Source organism: Ptychodera flava, chromosome 8 (genome assembly GCF_041260155.1).
Source record: "Ptychodera flava strain L36383 chromosome 8, AS_Pfla_20210202, whole genome shotgun sequence".
Lineage (NCBI taxonomy): Eukaryota > Metazoa > Hemichordata > Enteropneusta > Ptychoderidae > Ptychodera > Ptychodera flava.
This window is the reverse complement of record NC_091935.1, coordinates 43,682,215-43,698,302: the sequence shown is the minus strand read 5'-3', so window position 1 is coordinate 43,698,302 and position 16,088 is coordinate 43,682,215. Positions and strand designations below refer to the sequence as shown.

At 39.4% G+C, this 16,088-nt stretch overlaps 1 protein-coding gene across 6 annotated transcripts in view; it reads right to left on the bottom strand.

Moving 5' to 3' along the window:
- The window catches only part of LOC139139392 (general transcription factor 3C polypeptide 3-like), a 500,706-nt gene that overhangs the window by 267,369 nt on the left and 217,249 nt on the right, over positions 1-16,088 (bottom strand). For all 6 annotated transcript variants that reach the window (XR_011553793.1, XM_070708296.1, XM_070708298.1 and 3 more), the window contains exon 9: positions 15,562-15,646. Coding sequence is in view for 5 of the 6 variants with exons in the window: in XM_070708296.1 (XP_070564397.1) it covers positions 15,562-15,646 (85 nt within the window). In the remaining variant the exon portion in view is untranslated. The remainder of the gene's footprint in view (positions 1-15,561; positions 15,647-16,088) is intronic.

The following is a 16,088-nucleotide window of genomic DNA, read 5'->3' as shown; positions in this document are numbered from 1 at the left end:
CTACTGGTTTTTAATTTCGTTCCTTACAACTGTAGTTGTGGTTTTTTCACTCACTGTAATTCCAGTTTTCACAAGTATTGTAATTCTCATTTTATTTCGTTTTTACTCTCAGTTTACTTTTTACCAGTACGATTTTTACTTCTGTTTGTGCTCATTTTTATTTGTCAGTTTTTGCCCTCAAGAAGGCAACTTGTGTGTTGCCGAAACATCGGTATTTTTAAATAAAGATCATTAGAAGACAAAGAGTACTGGTTGAACTGCCTTCTTTATTAATTTATCTATTTTGAGTTATCACAAGGCACCTGCACACCAAATTTTAAAGTGATCTGACCATTGGTTTAAGAGAAAAAGATTTTTTACTAAAATGGCAAAAAAAAGAGAAAAAAAATCATTAAAAATAGAAAGCATCAAATATTGACATCAAATCTATATGTTTGAATGAGTTGGGCCTTAGCTACCTAAAAACCAAATATGACAATGATGAGATGAGTAGTTCCTGAGTTATTGATTTTTGACCATTTTCGCCCTTTTTTCTACCTCATTTGCATATCTATGAGACTAAAAAGTTCATTTTAACAACGGCACATCTACACCATATATGGCATCACTACACCATAAATCAGCTTAATATGTGCAGCAGTTTGTGAGTTTTTGCGTTGGAGGGACAGACATCCATACATACATACATACATACCTACATACATGCAGACAGACATCTCACATACAGACTTTTTTCAACCATACAACCTCCCAATTGCCATATATGTATGGCAAATGGGAGCTAAAAAATGCTATGAAAATGCCTACAGGCTCTATACGCACTTAGAGTTCTTAGAGTCATAATGATCCATATCAGACAATGCAACACGGCCATATCATGTGAGACCCTGAGGGGCTGTAACATATGCAACGACTTACCAAACACACCTAGCGCACACCGAGCTAGCAAACACAAAGGGAGTACCCTTATAACGTCAACTCAGTAGTCTGTAATAGGCCGCAGTCAAATAAGTAACGTTGAAGAAAGGCTTAAAGCTGCCGTTCTCAATCCCAGGTTCGCGCATTAGTGGGTACTCCACCCTGTCAACATGGTATCGTTTTCATTGTTTTCCGCCAAACGCCGCTATATTAGAAGACTTACAAACATAAGCTATTCACGTCGAACGTTGATGAGCACGTCGGAGTACGTACATTTTGGCATGAGGTGTTTTCACCATACTTGGTGCGTTCGAGTTACAGATTTCACCGATTCCAGCAGTGTATCGCTTGGCGCCGGATGAGGACAGTGTCCTCAACCATCTCCCCTCTATACTGTCTATGCATCGACCCACAAAATTACAAGTCAATATACTGGTATGCAAAAAAACGATCTGCATCGCTCAAACTTCCAAATTCTTAGAACTAATGTTTTATTAAATTTGAAAACATGAACTAATATTTTATTAAATTTGGAAACATTGGTGTCCAAATAATATAAAATGAGTATTTTCTGAAGATTGAACCGTGATCCGGACGTAGTCAACCAGCCAACGTAAAACTTTTATGAGGCCAAGATGGCGGTCAGAAGTCAGAAAACAAGTTCAGACTAGAAAGCATTTGCAAGCAAAAGCGAAGTTCCAGAGACCAGAGCAGCGGGAAAAGAGTGCTTGGGATTTTAATATGCGAGCACGTACCTATAGTGAGGGCTGATACAACAACAGAATACAATTAAAGCTGCAAGCAGAGTTGGCGGGGCCCAAGCGATTAACATGGTGTCCAATTCTTGCACTGATTATATTATGTGCAAAATTTTAGCTTGAAAACAGTCAAGTTCTTGTAAAGAAGAATTTTGAACATCATCTCATATTTGTCTGTTTCGTGCAAAATACGATATGGGGACAAAACCACGTGACCGATCCAATTGCCTTTCACAAACTTGAAAGAGCTCTCACTGAGAATGACAAAAGTGGAATTTCACTTCCATCAGTGTTTTGGTTCTGGAGAAGAAGATTTTTAGAGATATATTGCGATTTTCGCGAAATCAAATATGGCGTCTTAAACTGAGCACGGTGACCTACCAAAAATTTGTTTCAAAAGTACATGACATATATGAATTAGATGCTACTCAAAATTGACAATACTGGAAGGTTAAAATATTCCATCAAATGAATGTATTCATCTCTGAAATTTAGGCCGTAATAATTGCAAATTTGGTTAAAAAATAAATAATTCCATTTAGTCATATATTTTTTCATTTCATCTTTACTGTTCAAAGTTTTACTTTTGTATAATTTTATGACAAGACTGTGAAAATTTAGAAAATCAAGCGTGGTGACCCCATCTTTTGTCTTTAATATTTGATTATTCTCATATGCCAGAATTCAAAAATTTCCATGTGTTCTTCCTTGTGTTGCTCTCTGGCCTGATCTTGTTTAGGTAATGTTTCACTATCATGAGCGTCATTTGACACAATTTCTTCTTCAACTACCATGTATATCAGAGTCAGAGCTATCTCTGTCACTGCTCACGTATGCAGTAACAGTGACACTACAGTAGCAGGGCGGTATCTGATAGTGACAGTTGCCAATAGGCAGTAGCTGTATTAACTTTGATAATTTTGACAATATTTTTGTTCAGTTTATTATACAACTGTGTTCTTGTTCTACTCCCTACAGCATGTTGAACTGTCCAGTATTCAGCTTGCTAGCACAGCCTGTGTATGTGTACCATGCATCAGTGCTGACAACTGACTGTCAGTCTGGACTCTAATTAAACTATCACCTAATACATATTTATATATACTGGCTTTGTCGACAAACTGAACATTGTGTGTTTGAGCTGCTGAAGGGAGACCGCAAGAAACTGTAGTTGATATATTGGATACATATTGCAAAAATCATCAACGGTTGCAGCTTCTGCCCTGTTACTAGGCTCAAGTTTGATTTTTTTACGACAATCACACATGTTTAGATTTTTTCGAGATAAAAGTCATGGAATGTGACAAAATGGTTGTAGATTCTGTTAAATTATTACTAACATTACAACATTTGAATGACATAAACATGGTATTCATTTTTCATTAAATTACCTACAAAAAACTTGGAATCGGAAAATGTAAAACATAAAACTTTCGGGACCACTAAATTTTCAAGTGCCCCCTACAGGTAGAGCAAAATTTTCAAGCTCCATGAATTTAGCAAGCGATGCTCGGACAGCGCACAGCGTATCAATGACACTTGGGTCAGGGGTCATGACCAAAAACGTCAGTGCGTATTCACGGCCAGCTTTAAATATGCCACGGATCGCGGAAATCACGGATCATAAATCCAAATGTTCACGTCTATTATGTAAACAGAATCGTTAAATATAAAACACATAATGTTTTGATTTGGAATAACATCTTTTTGTTTCACTGACGATCAAGTTAAATGCTCAAATATCGCGACAAGACTTGCGCAGTTGCACGACATGAATGCCGAAGTACGTCGACTCGGCAGATGAGCCGAGCGCCTTCTCTGAAAACCTGTTTACGATATCACGTCACAGTACACTGAAAATTCTTGCGAATTCATCATTAAGGAAGCCAATACACACAAGTTTCCAACGTCAGTAGGGATATTTGCTTGTTGGCAGCAATACACCACCAACATTTCGCCGTTCAGGAGTGCCTTACTCGCTCTACGTTGTAAAAAAAGCCGTATGCTTTTGCCGTGACCTAACTTTCCAAATTCACGGTAGACTTTCCGCAATAGTCATTGGAGATTTTGTTCAATATATCACGCGTGGTGGAAACCGCAATTATCCATAATCACACAGGCACCTACAGCCAAACACGGATTTCCAAACTTATCCGTAACTTGAACAGCCTCTTCGAAAAAGTTCAGTGACTCCAACCCGTTTGGTGGGTCAACGATCACATCGGAATGATCGACACCACGTTGTCATCAAGAAGTTTTCTTATGATTTCGTGTTTCCTTGGCTACCGCCTTTAGTAAACTTGTCATGTTGTCGACAACTCTGGTGCGTTCTCGCACTGGTCTATCACCGGCTGTCAGGGGGAGGACACAGCGACATTGCACTTTTATATGATATCCGATAGTTACGGCTAATAGACTATACAATATCGAAGTTAGATTGGCTCGGCTAGATCTATTAGGTGGTGAAGTCTCCGATATAGGATATTTACCCGCGATTAGACAGAATATAGTATCACCTAGTGTCGAAGTCAGAGTAAGTCCTTGGGAGTTGGGTTTGACCAGAACAGTAAGGTGGTGAAATCTTCGACATATATCGGATATTTACCCGCGATTTGACAAAATCTAGTACTGGTATCGTCCAGTATCGAAGTTAGAGTAAGTCCTTGGAAGTCGGGTTTGACCAGAACTGTAAGGTGGTGTAATCTCCGATATATATCGGATATTTACCCACGATTTGACAGAATCTAGTATCGTCTAGTGTCGATATTAGAGTCCCCATATCACCGATAAATATCTGGTAAATATCGGCGATTTCACAAACCTTGCGTGCCGAGGCACAGGGCAAGTCATTCTAGTGTCGTCTACTATCGATATAGAGTCCCCAAATTGCCTATAAACATGGAGTAAATATCGGCGATTTCACAGATGTGGCGTACCGAAGCACAGGGCAAGTCATTCTACTATCGTCTAGTATCGATATTAGAGTCCCCAAATCGCCGATAAATATCGGGTAAATATCACAGATTTCACAGATCTGGCGTACCGAGGCACAGGGCAAGTCATTCTAGTATCGTCTAGTATCGATATTAGAGTCCCCAAATCGCTGATAAATATCGCCGATTTCGGGTAAATTTCGGCGATTTCACAGTGTTATGTAGGTCATTCCCCACACTCATCATGACCTGAGTTCAATTAGTCTAGAACATTCTCAAGGTCACTGCCCTTGATGACCTCACAACCTTGAATTCAATTAGTCATGTTTGGAATGTTCTGGAAAGTTGATTAGTTGTGTAAGGGAGATAATTTTAGAACAGTAATTAGCATGTCAATAAAAGTTCTAGATTGTTCTTATATGCCTTTATAAAAGGGACGTGCACAGCTTCCAGTCAGACTTTTGGGATCGTGTCTCTTGTGTGTTACTATAAACTCCAGCAGTAGTCATTCTCAAGACTTTTCAAGACCTTCACTGTCAACGCTGGATTTATACTGTGGACTTTGTGTAGCTTCAAGCCTGCAAACCAAAGGACTGTTCATTCATCCGACTGACTGTTACAACTCTGAGACTGGAGCTTTGCCGTCCCAGCTGAGATAAGTAGTCTGTACACTTTTAAAGCTTGTACTCTATCCCTGACTTAGCAATTAGTTTTATTTTCGTAATAAATTTTGTTTAAACGGAAACTGCTGAGTTCACCCTTTTTGTTCGTTTTCTCTGCACGTAACAAATTGGGGGCTTGTCCGGGATACGAATATTTTGAGCCGTTTGACAACATTTTGACAGCCTTTTCAAAACTACTGTATACTGTGAACTCAGCCAAATTCAATCATGGCGGAATTTAAACCAGACGAATTTATGGATGACCTTGATCAGGACGCATTTGATTCCCTCAAAAAAGACAACCTCATTGCACTGGCAAATTTCCTTAAAGTAGATGTCAAAAGATCTATGCGCAAGCGAGAAATACAGTTCAAGATTGCAAAACATTTAGTTAATGCAGGCCATTTTGAGGAGTCTGCCTTAAAAGATTATGAACCTGAGTCTTCCTTTGAACTCAGAAAATTAGAGCTAGAAATACAGGCAGATTTGGCACGTGAAAAGTTAGCAATGGAAGAAAGACAGAAAGAAAAAGAATTACAAATGAAAGAAAAAGAATTACAAATGGAAAAAGAGAGACAGGCATTAGAAAAGGAAAAAATACAGATGCAGTTAGCAATGGAAGAAAGACAGAAAGAAAAAGAATTGCGATTAGAAGAACAGCGATTGCAGGTAGAAATAAAACGTTTAGAGCTTGGACAGTCAGGAAAATTCTTCCCTTCAGACAAGTTTGACATCACTAAGCATTTCAGGTTAGTTCCCCCTTTCCAAGAAAAGGATGTTGATAAATATTTCCTCCATTTTGAGAAAATTGCTCAGAGCCTGAATTGGCCTAAGGAGTCCTGGTCTATGCTTTTGCAGAGTGCTTTGGTGGGTAAAGCCAGAGAAATTTACATTCAGTTGTCAGTAGAGCAGGCTTCAGATTATGATTCTGTGAAGGAATTAATTCTCAAGGGTTATGAGTTGGTGCCTGAAGCGTACCGCCAGAAATTTAGGGATTGTGAGAAGGTGAAAGATCAAACTTACGTTGAATTTGCTCGAACAAAAAACTACTGTTTGATCGTTGGTGTTCTTCTGAAAAGGTCAGTCAGAATTATGACAAATTACGACAACTTGTTTTGATTGAGGAATTTAAAAGGTGCATTCGGAGTGACATCAAGACATTTATCAATGAACAAAAGGCAAATACATTGGAGGTTGCTGCACGTTTGGCCGATGATTATTCATTGACTCACAAATCTTCATTTCTCAGCAAACCATCCCAGTCCTTTTCATACAGAAACAATGCAGGTAAATTTAACTCGTCCTTTTCATCCAAGAATTTTTCAAAGGACAGTAGGAAATCAAATGACAACAGTTCACAGAGTTCAAGTAACACTCCCACATCATCAGATCCCAAGTCTCAATCTCCTTCTGACAAACAGTTTGGTACACTTTCTTGTAATTATTGTAAAAAGACGGCCATTTAATGTCAGAGTGTTTCAAATTGAAAAGAAAACGTGAAGGTCAAAGTGGTCAAAGTGGATCTAAGCCAACCGGCTTTATTTCTTCATCAACTCAATTAGAGTCTAATAATGTGTGTAACACATTTTCTGAGGTTAAACCCCTCTTATCCCCAATTAATGAGGTCAAGGTCAATTCTTCTCAAGATAGCATTATGGGTATTTTCGAACCATTTATTCATGATGGTTTTATATCACTTTCTAGTGATTTTTCTTCTGCTACCCCTGTCAAAATTCTAAGAGATACCGGGGCTTCCCAGTCTCTTTTGTTGGCAGATACCCTGCCGTTTTCTGAAAAGTCATTTTCAGGTTCTAAAGTTCTTATTAAGGGGGTAGATTGTAATGACTACATTCCTGTTCCTCTCCATAATGTCTATTTGTCTTCGGACTTTGTTTCTGGACCTGTGGCTTTAGGTATTAGGCCTTTTTTGCCTTTCGAAGGGATTCACCTTCTTCTTGGAAACGACCTTGCTGGGGACAAGGTCATTACTAATCCACTTGTGACTGATAATCCTACTTTAGATCAGGATCCAGAGCCAATTGAACAAGAGATACCCGATTTATTTCCTTCATGTGCTATTACTCGAGCCATGTCAAGAAAACTTCCGAGAATCAAAATACTCTCAAAATAATGTCACAGATGTTGACTTAAATGACACCTTTCTCAGTCAGGTGTTTGACACGGATCATTCCGTTATCCCTCGTGGATTTGCAACTTCCAGTAAAACTGCTGACCAAAGTCAGACATTTTCTAGATCAAATCTCATTGCAGAACAACACAAAGACCCAGATATTTTGTCTTTGTTTGACAGGGTAGATGATGAAGGTAAAACTTCAGATAGCTCTGTTTCCTATTATACAAAATCTGGTATTCTCATGCGTAAATGGAGACCTCCAGATGTTTTGGTTGATGACGATTGGGCTATAAAACATCAAATTGTGGTTCCAAAGCCCTACCATGCTGAAATATTGCGCCTGGCCCATGAAACCCCCTGGGCTGGTCACTTAGGAGTCAGGAAAACTTATCATAAAATTCTCAGTCACTTTTATTGGCCTAATCTCAGGCAGGATGTAGCACATTTCTGTAAAACTTGTCACACATGTCAAATGGTAGGAAAGCCAAATCAGACCATTCCAAAGGCCCCTTTACAGCCAATTCCTGCATTTCAAGAACCATTTAGTAGATACTAATAGACTGTGTTGGGCCCCTACCAAAAACAAGATCAGGAAATGAGTACATGCTGACAATAACGTGTACATCAACTCGGTTCCAGAAGCCATACCACTGAGAAATATAAAGACAAAGACTATAGTGAAAGCTTTAGTCAAATTTTTCACTTTATTTGGCCTCCCTAAATGTGTCCAGTCCGATCAAGGCTCCAACTTTATGTCTGGAATTTTTCAACAAGTAATGGATCAGCTAGGCATTAAACAGTATAGGTCATCCGCCTATCATCCAGAAAGTCAGGGTGCTCTTGAGCGATTTCATCAAACTTTGAAAAACATGATTAGGACCTACTGTTTTGACACAGAGAAGCAGTGGGATGAAGGAATTCATTTTCTGCTCTTTGCTGTTAGAGAGTCAATTCAGGAGTCTCTTGGTTTTAGCCCATTTGAGCTTGTATTTGGACATACAGTCCGTGGCCCACTTAAGCTCGTTAAAGAGAAATTCCTGTCTGACGACGATGATTGTCTGAATATTTTGCAATATGTGTCAGATTTTCGTACAAAACTCTCTAAAGCATGTGAATTAGCCAGAGAAAATCTTGAGTCATCTCAGCAGTCAATGAAAATCAAATATGATAAAAGCACCTCAAAACGGAAGTTTGAACCAGGTCAAAAGGTTCTTGTTCTACTTCCAATTCCTGGCAAACCACTCCATGCTCGTTACTTTGGGCCATATCTAATCGATAAGAAATTGAGTGATTTAAATTACATCATAATAACACCTGACAGGCGAAAACAAAAACAGCTATGTCACATAAATATGCTTAAGCCATATTTGGATAGGGATAATCCTACTAAAACAAAGCCTGTCAGTACAGTCAGTTCTGGCCATTATGAAGATAGTGATACTGAAACTGACTTGAGTGAAAATACTCTAAACTCAAAGCTGGGCTCGGTCAAGCTTCAGAACTCAGAAATCCTGGAGAAGCTGGAGTCTACAAAGTTGGCACACCTCCAGCCAGAACAACAACAACAGGTGAAAGAACTGCTCCACGAATATAAACACCTGTTTCAAGATGTTCCAACGAGGACAAACGTCATCTATCACGACGTTGATGTTGGGGACAGTAAGCCTGTAAAACAACATCCATACAGACTGAATCCAACAAAAGCGAAATATCTCCAGGAAGAAGTCACATACCTGCTGGACAATGACTTTATTGAACCCAGTAAAAGTAACTGGAGTTCGCCATGCATACTTGTTCCCAAATCAGATCACAGTTATCGTATGTGCACGGACTTTAGGAAGGTCAACACTTTAACAAAGACAGACACTTTCCCAATCCCGAGGATTGATGACTGCATCGACCGAGTGGGAAAAGCCAAGTATGTGACGAAATTTGACCTACTGAAGGGATTTTGGCAAGTCCCTCTGACGGATCGTGCTCGTGAAATATCCGCCTTTGTTACACCAGACGGATTGTTCCAGTACAAGGTGATGCCATTCGGAATGAAGAACTCTCCGGCAACGTTCCAACGGATGATCAACGACGTCATATCCGGGCTAGACGGGTGTGCAGCTTACGTTGACGACGTCGTCCTGTATACTGACACCTGGGAGGAACACATCAAGCTCATGCGGAAGTTCTTTGAGAGACTGAGCAAAGCAATGTTGACTGTCAACCTTGCCAAATCTGAGTTTGGTTGGGCGAGGGTGACTTACCTCGGACATACTGTAGGACAGGGTGAGGTAAAACCTGTTGATGCCAAAATCAGTGCCATTTCAAGTTTTCCCATACCAAACTGCAACGATAACTGATGCGCTTTCTCGGTATGGCTGGTTACTACAGAAAATTCTGTCCAAATTTCTCCACAATTACTGAGCCTTTGACTAACTTACTTAAAAAGAAAGTAAAGTTTGTTTGGTCAGAGCAATGCCAACAGGCATTTGATACACTTAAAGCCATACTGCAAAGTGCCCCAGTGTTGTCTGCACCAGATTTCACTTTGCCATTCAAATTAGCTGTAGATGCTAGTGATACGGCTGCTGGTGCTGTTTTATTGCAAGAGGATAGTCATGGTGTAGATCATCCTGTTTGCTATTTTTCACGCAAATTTAACAAATCCCAGAGAAACTACTCTACAATTGAAAAAGAGTGTTTATCTTTGATATTAGCTTTACAGCATTTTGAAGTTTATGTTACTTCTTCAAATCAGCCAATAGTGGTTTATATTGATCACAACCCTCTTGTTTTTCTGCAGAAATTTAAAGGCAAAAATCAGAGATTGCTAAGATGGAGTTTAATGTTACAGGAGTTTAATCTTGATATTAGACATATCAAAGGCAGAGACAATTTAATTGCAGACTGTCTCTCTCGTATTTAGAGTTTATTGTTGTTCACTTTCAAGAAATTTTACTTTAGAGTAAAACAAATTTGAGTACTTAAATCCTTTTCAAGATTACATTTGTAAAAGAAAGATTTTTCTTGAAAAATTTCTCTTTTTTTGAAGAGGGGGTGTGTTATGTAGGTCATTTCCCCCACACTCATCATGACCTGAGTTCAATTAGTCTAGAACATTCTCAAGGTCACTGCCCTTGATGACCTCACAACCTTGAATTCAATTAGTCATGTTTGGAATGTTCTGGAAAGTTGATTAGTTGTGTAAGGGAGATAATTTTAGAACAGTAATTAGCATGTCAATAAAAGTTCTAGATTGTTTTTATATGCCTTTATAAAAGGGACGTGCACAGCTTCCAGTCAGACTTTTGGGATCGTGTCTCTTGTGTGTTACTATAACTCCAGCAGTAGTCATTCTCAAGACTTTTCAAGACCTTCACTGTCAACGCTGGATTTATACTGTGGACTTTGTGTAGCTTCAAGCCTGCAAACCAAAGGACTGTTCATTCATCCGACTGACTGTTACAACTCTGAGACTGGAGCTTTGCCGTCCCAGCTGAGATAAGTAGTCTGTACACTTTTAAAGCTTGTACTCTATCCCTGACTTAGCAATTAGTTTTATTTTCGTAATAAATTTTGTTTAAACGGAAACTGCTGAGTTCACCCTTTTTGTTCGTTTTCTCTGCACGTAACAACAGACCGGGCGTGCAATGGCAGAAAGCAATTACAGTGAAATATGATCAAGCTACAGAACTTCATAAAACAAGGTGTTGTTTTAATCGATGTGTATCAGCGATTTTTACGACATAAACACACTGGGCTTGATCATGTGGTCTTGTAAAGTTTACATCTTTAATCAGCTACATGTTCTCAGTTACATAACGCACAAGGGCCACTCCATGCATGTCTGATAGATAATCATAAACAAATCACCACACCTTGCAATGTCATGTATCTTTCTGTTTTATTCGTGATGAATAAGTGAGCGTGCATTCAGACACCTACATATAAAATTACCCGAATAGCTTCATTTATGATCCTTGACACTCACATATCAGCTGTGCGTAGACCCCAGTAATTGTGCCCTGGCGGGACCTTGTCCCACTCTTATTCAGTCAATCACACCAGTCGGCCACCCCTTAAAGCTAGTGGCACACTCCTCTAAGTACTTCCGTGGCAGTATACTTGACAACGTCACCTGGCGTACAAAAGCTGGTCGCCAAAGTTGCCTTACACAAGGGGCCGAGATTAGGGTTCGTGTGACTGCTAGCTGAATTTGACAGCGGGCATTGCAGTCTGTTGTGCCGTCTTTGACTTTCAAGTGTACAATATAACATACATCACTGATCGATCTTCTGACTGACGAGGTTTTAAACTGCTGCCTTATGAACATTGAGGAGACTTAACCGATCCAAATGCCTTTCGCAAACTTGAAAGTGCTCGTACTAAGAAAGACATGAGTAAAATGTCAGTTGAAACTGTGTGTTGGTTTTTGAGAAGAAGATCTTTAATGATTAAATTGCGATTTTCGCTATATCCAATACGGTGAACAAACCTTCTGACTGACCCAAACGCCTTTAGGAAATTAAAAAGAACTACCACTAGGGATTATGAGTGTAAAATTTTAGTTCAATCTGTGTATTGGTTCCAGAGGAGAATGTTTTTAAAGGTTAAATTACGAAAAAATCAAATACGGCAGCCAAACCATGTGACCAATCCAAACGCCTTTCACAAACTTGAAAGAGATCACACTTTAGATGATAGATGTAAAATTTCAATTGAATCTGTGTGTTTGTTCTGGAGTAGACGATTTTAAGAGTAAATTACGATTTTTGCAAAATTCAATATGGCGGCAAAACCAGGTGACCTATCCAAATGCCTTTCACAAACTTGAAAGAGATAACACTATAGATGATGCATGTACAATTTCTGTCGATTCGGTATGTTTGTTCTACAGAAGAAGATTTTTAAAGATGAAATTACGATTTTCGCAAAATCCAATATGGCGGCCAAACCGAGTGACCATACAAAACGCCTTTCGCAAACTTGAAAGAGATCACACTTTAGATGATATATGTAAAATTTTAGTTCAATCGGTGAACCGGTTCTGGAGTAGAAGATTTTTAAAGATTAAATTGTGATTTCACAAAATCCAATATGGCGGCCAAACCACGTGACCGATCGAAATGTTTTTTTGCAAACTTGAAAGAGATCACTGTAAGGATGACATGAGTAAAATTTGAGCTTAATCGGTGTTTTGGTTCTGGAGGAGAAGATTTTTAAAGATTAAATTACGATTTTTTGCAAAATCCAATATGGCGGCCAAACCACGTGACCGATCCAAACGCCTTTCGCAACCTTGAAAGAGATCACACTTCAGATGATATATGTAAAATTTTAGTTCAATCGGTGAATCAGTTCTTGAGAAGAAGATTTTTAAAGATTAAATAGTGATTTCACAAAATCCAATATGGCGGCCAAACCACGTGACCGATCAAAATGATTTTTGCAAACTTGAAAGAGATCACTCTAAGGATGACATGAGTAAAATTTGAGCTCAATCGGTGTTTTGGTTCTGGAGAAGAAGATTTTTAAAAATTAAATGAGTATTTTAGAATATCCAATATGGCGGCCAAGGTCACGTGACCGCATGCAATTTTATTTGCAAATTCTAAAGACCTTAGGTCATGCTTGCTATACAAAAAATTTCAAATCGACTAGACCCCTACGTCTTCTGGAGAAGCCATCTTTAGGTTTTTGGAAAATCCAATATGGCCGCCAGGTCACGTGACCAATCAAAATTTCAAGGGTCAGGTGCACGAGTACTAATTGGCTCCTATTAGCCCTGCAAGTTTGAGAAGTTTTCGTTCAGCCGTTCGAGAGATCTAGGTGAGCAAAGAAATGGCAGAAGAAGAAGAAGAGGAAGTCAGTAGAACTTGAGCAATAACAATAGGGTCCCAGCCGGTCGGCTTGGGCCCCTAACTAAAAGCAAGGCAGTCCAGGGAATTACAGTACACAGATTACAAATGCCTACATGTACAGTAAAAACGCAACAGATACATACGGGGTGACAACGCACGGAAATGTATATCAGACGAGAGGAGACATCGGACCTAGGCCGTTGAACTTGAAAACTGAGGCCACATGTATTTTCAGTTGATTAAAAGCAATTAACACTTCATCTGATAAGAGTTTTTACCACTGACTAAAACAATTTTCATTGCTATGTCGCTGTTTTCACAAGATACTGACCGTTTGATCTTGGAAAGTTGAGTTGCTTTTACGTGCAGCCAACGCATGCCGGTGCAGTGATAGACAGTTCACTATGAATACCTAGCTCTGCATGGCAGTGCTGTGTGTTACCGGTGTTAAACGGCCTCCCACCACAGCGCTGCGGACTGATATAGAAAAAACCGCTGGTGGCTCCTCAGAAATACGGCGGGCAGTTCCTCCGCCGAAACAGCCAATTTTGAATCCAAATTTTGCATTGATCTTCGTTTTCGAGTACACCCACCTCGCCTAGGTACATGATGTGCCCAGCCGCGCTTGTAAACTTACGCAAAGCCTACTTTTCTCTGTCTATGCAAGGGAAGCGTTCGTATCCGCCGCCATTGTTAATCTCATTCAACCCATGAGCACTCGGGCGAAAACCAGCGTCGAGTCTCACGTACGCGTCGTGGTCGAGTCTAAACCATAGGAAGGCGTATAACGTAATAGTATAGCGCCACGTACGGCGAGTATTTAGAGAAAAGTAAAAATCAAAAAGCAACAAAAAACAAAGCGAAAGAAAGCTAGAATTATTAATAGCTGAACGTAATTTGATATTTGTGCAATGCAAAATAAAAAAGAAATAAATAAACAAACAAGATATGCCCGTAAAACCCATCCGAGCTGAGCGATGATGTCATAGGCGTGTTGCAATGCATTCTGGGTAATGAAGGTAAAATTTGTATGTAGCATGTTCTATGGTAGTAATACGAGAGAAAGAAAGAAAGAAAGAAAGAAAGAAAGAAGGAAAGTGAGCAAAAACTAACAGTTCCAGAGCTGGTCTCTGGAACTAATTATCGTGTATTACATTATTTGCCAATTTGTGTTGTGAGATTTCGTTTGCATTGGAACGAACGAGCGATTTTTGGCCCGAAAACAGCATCTGATGCAGGGCGATGACGTACTCGTCACAAGAAGAAAATTGATATGCCATTTTGCGTGACTTCCCTCGTCCGATCGTTATATCCAAATTTGCCCGGCGTACCATACATATTTGCCATTGTTGGGTGTATGGTAGAAGCCACAAAACCAAACCAAACGGCCCTTTTCAGGGCCATCAAACTTTCCAGTAAGAGAGAACCCGATAATACATTTTCTTCTTCACGGCACGTTTTGTGGAGGGACCGTGTTCACGGTTACTAAGATGTAATCAACTTGAATGTAGTCTGATCACGTTTTTTATCGCTAGAAATGCTGCGGGTAGGTACAAAAGTTGGAGAACTGTGAAGAAACTATTGCGCACGTCTTTCGACACTGGAAATCTTGACACATATTTTATTTATTTTAGTCACCATTAGCAGATAAGGCGTATGCTAATCGACATTAGGTACACATCCAGCTGACTCGTGTCTGACTTTGCACAAGGTTTGATTGACAGTGGTTTTCAAAACCCAATCGGCGTCCCCATGGGTCGACGTTCTCACTGGCCACATACAATTACTCTCTAAAATTGTCCCGAAAACTTATCGGTTTGAAAAATATGGAGTCGTTATGTATTAATCAGATATTTACCCTGCTGTAGAGCATTCCCATTTCATAAATTTTCATAAGAAACACGCAAAAAAACCACAATCTCTGGAGCTCTCAGTTCAAGCTACTCGCACGGCGTCTCTTTGCATAATGAGCGTGCTTTCATGTAATCCGGTATTTGTAACCAATGGGCGTCTTTAACAGCGGCTAAGTCCCTTTTGATTTTTGCCACAGCTCAAAATTGCTCTCCTACACATTAACACAAACTATGAACACCCCCATTGGTTTATGATATGACCCATCAGAATGCAAGGAGGTTGACGGACTTAAATTGGAGGTTGACAGATGTAAGATGCTTTCATGCCATTTAAAAACTTGAATAGACGCTAAAAATGACTATTGAGAGATGCCAGACACATGGACACACAATTTATTAAAAGAGTCGCCCAAACATTGTCTGCTAAGACATTTACATAAACTGTACTCACCAACATCTACTAATGCCTCTGATACATCTAAATACAAATCCCCAAGTTCATCAGGACTTTCCTCAAATAGTGGAAGCAGTACACTCTGAAAAGAAGAACATGCAAATGGCAGAGTGGATGAAGACTTTTCAGACTAAGTATTCTAATAATGATAGATATTGATGTACAGCATGTACAGGGTAACTGAGGTAATTAGAGGAGTATATGAAAGTGTAGACACTGCGTACCGTACAAATCATCGCTAACATGTGAAATACAGTCTCAGTCTCCAAATGTCCTTGTAATATATCCATTTTGAGGCAAACAAAGGTAAGCAAGTGCACTGTCCACCTCACGATTCTGTGCTGTGCCTGGTATACATGCACATAGATGCTAGCTTGCAAATACTCTTTGTTGTGTATATTTCCAAGTTTAGTCTGACTATTATTAGTGACATACATTTATGTTGATTCTCATCAGTTTTTTATATCACCTGTCCTCTGATATCTAAGAACTTCATGAGTTAAAGTCTGATTATAGTTTGAGGG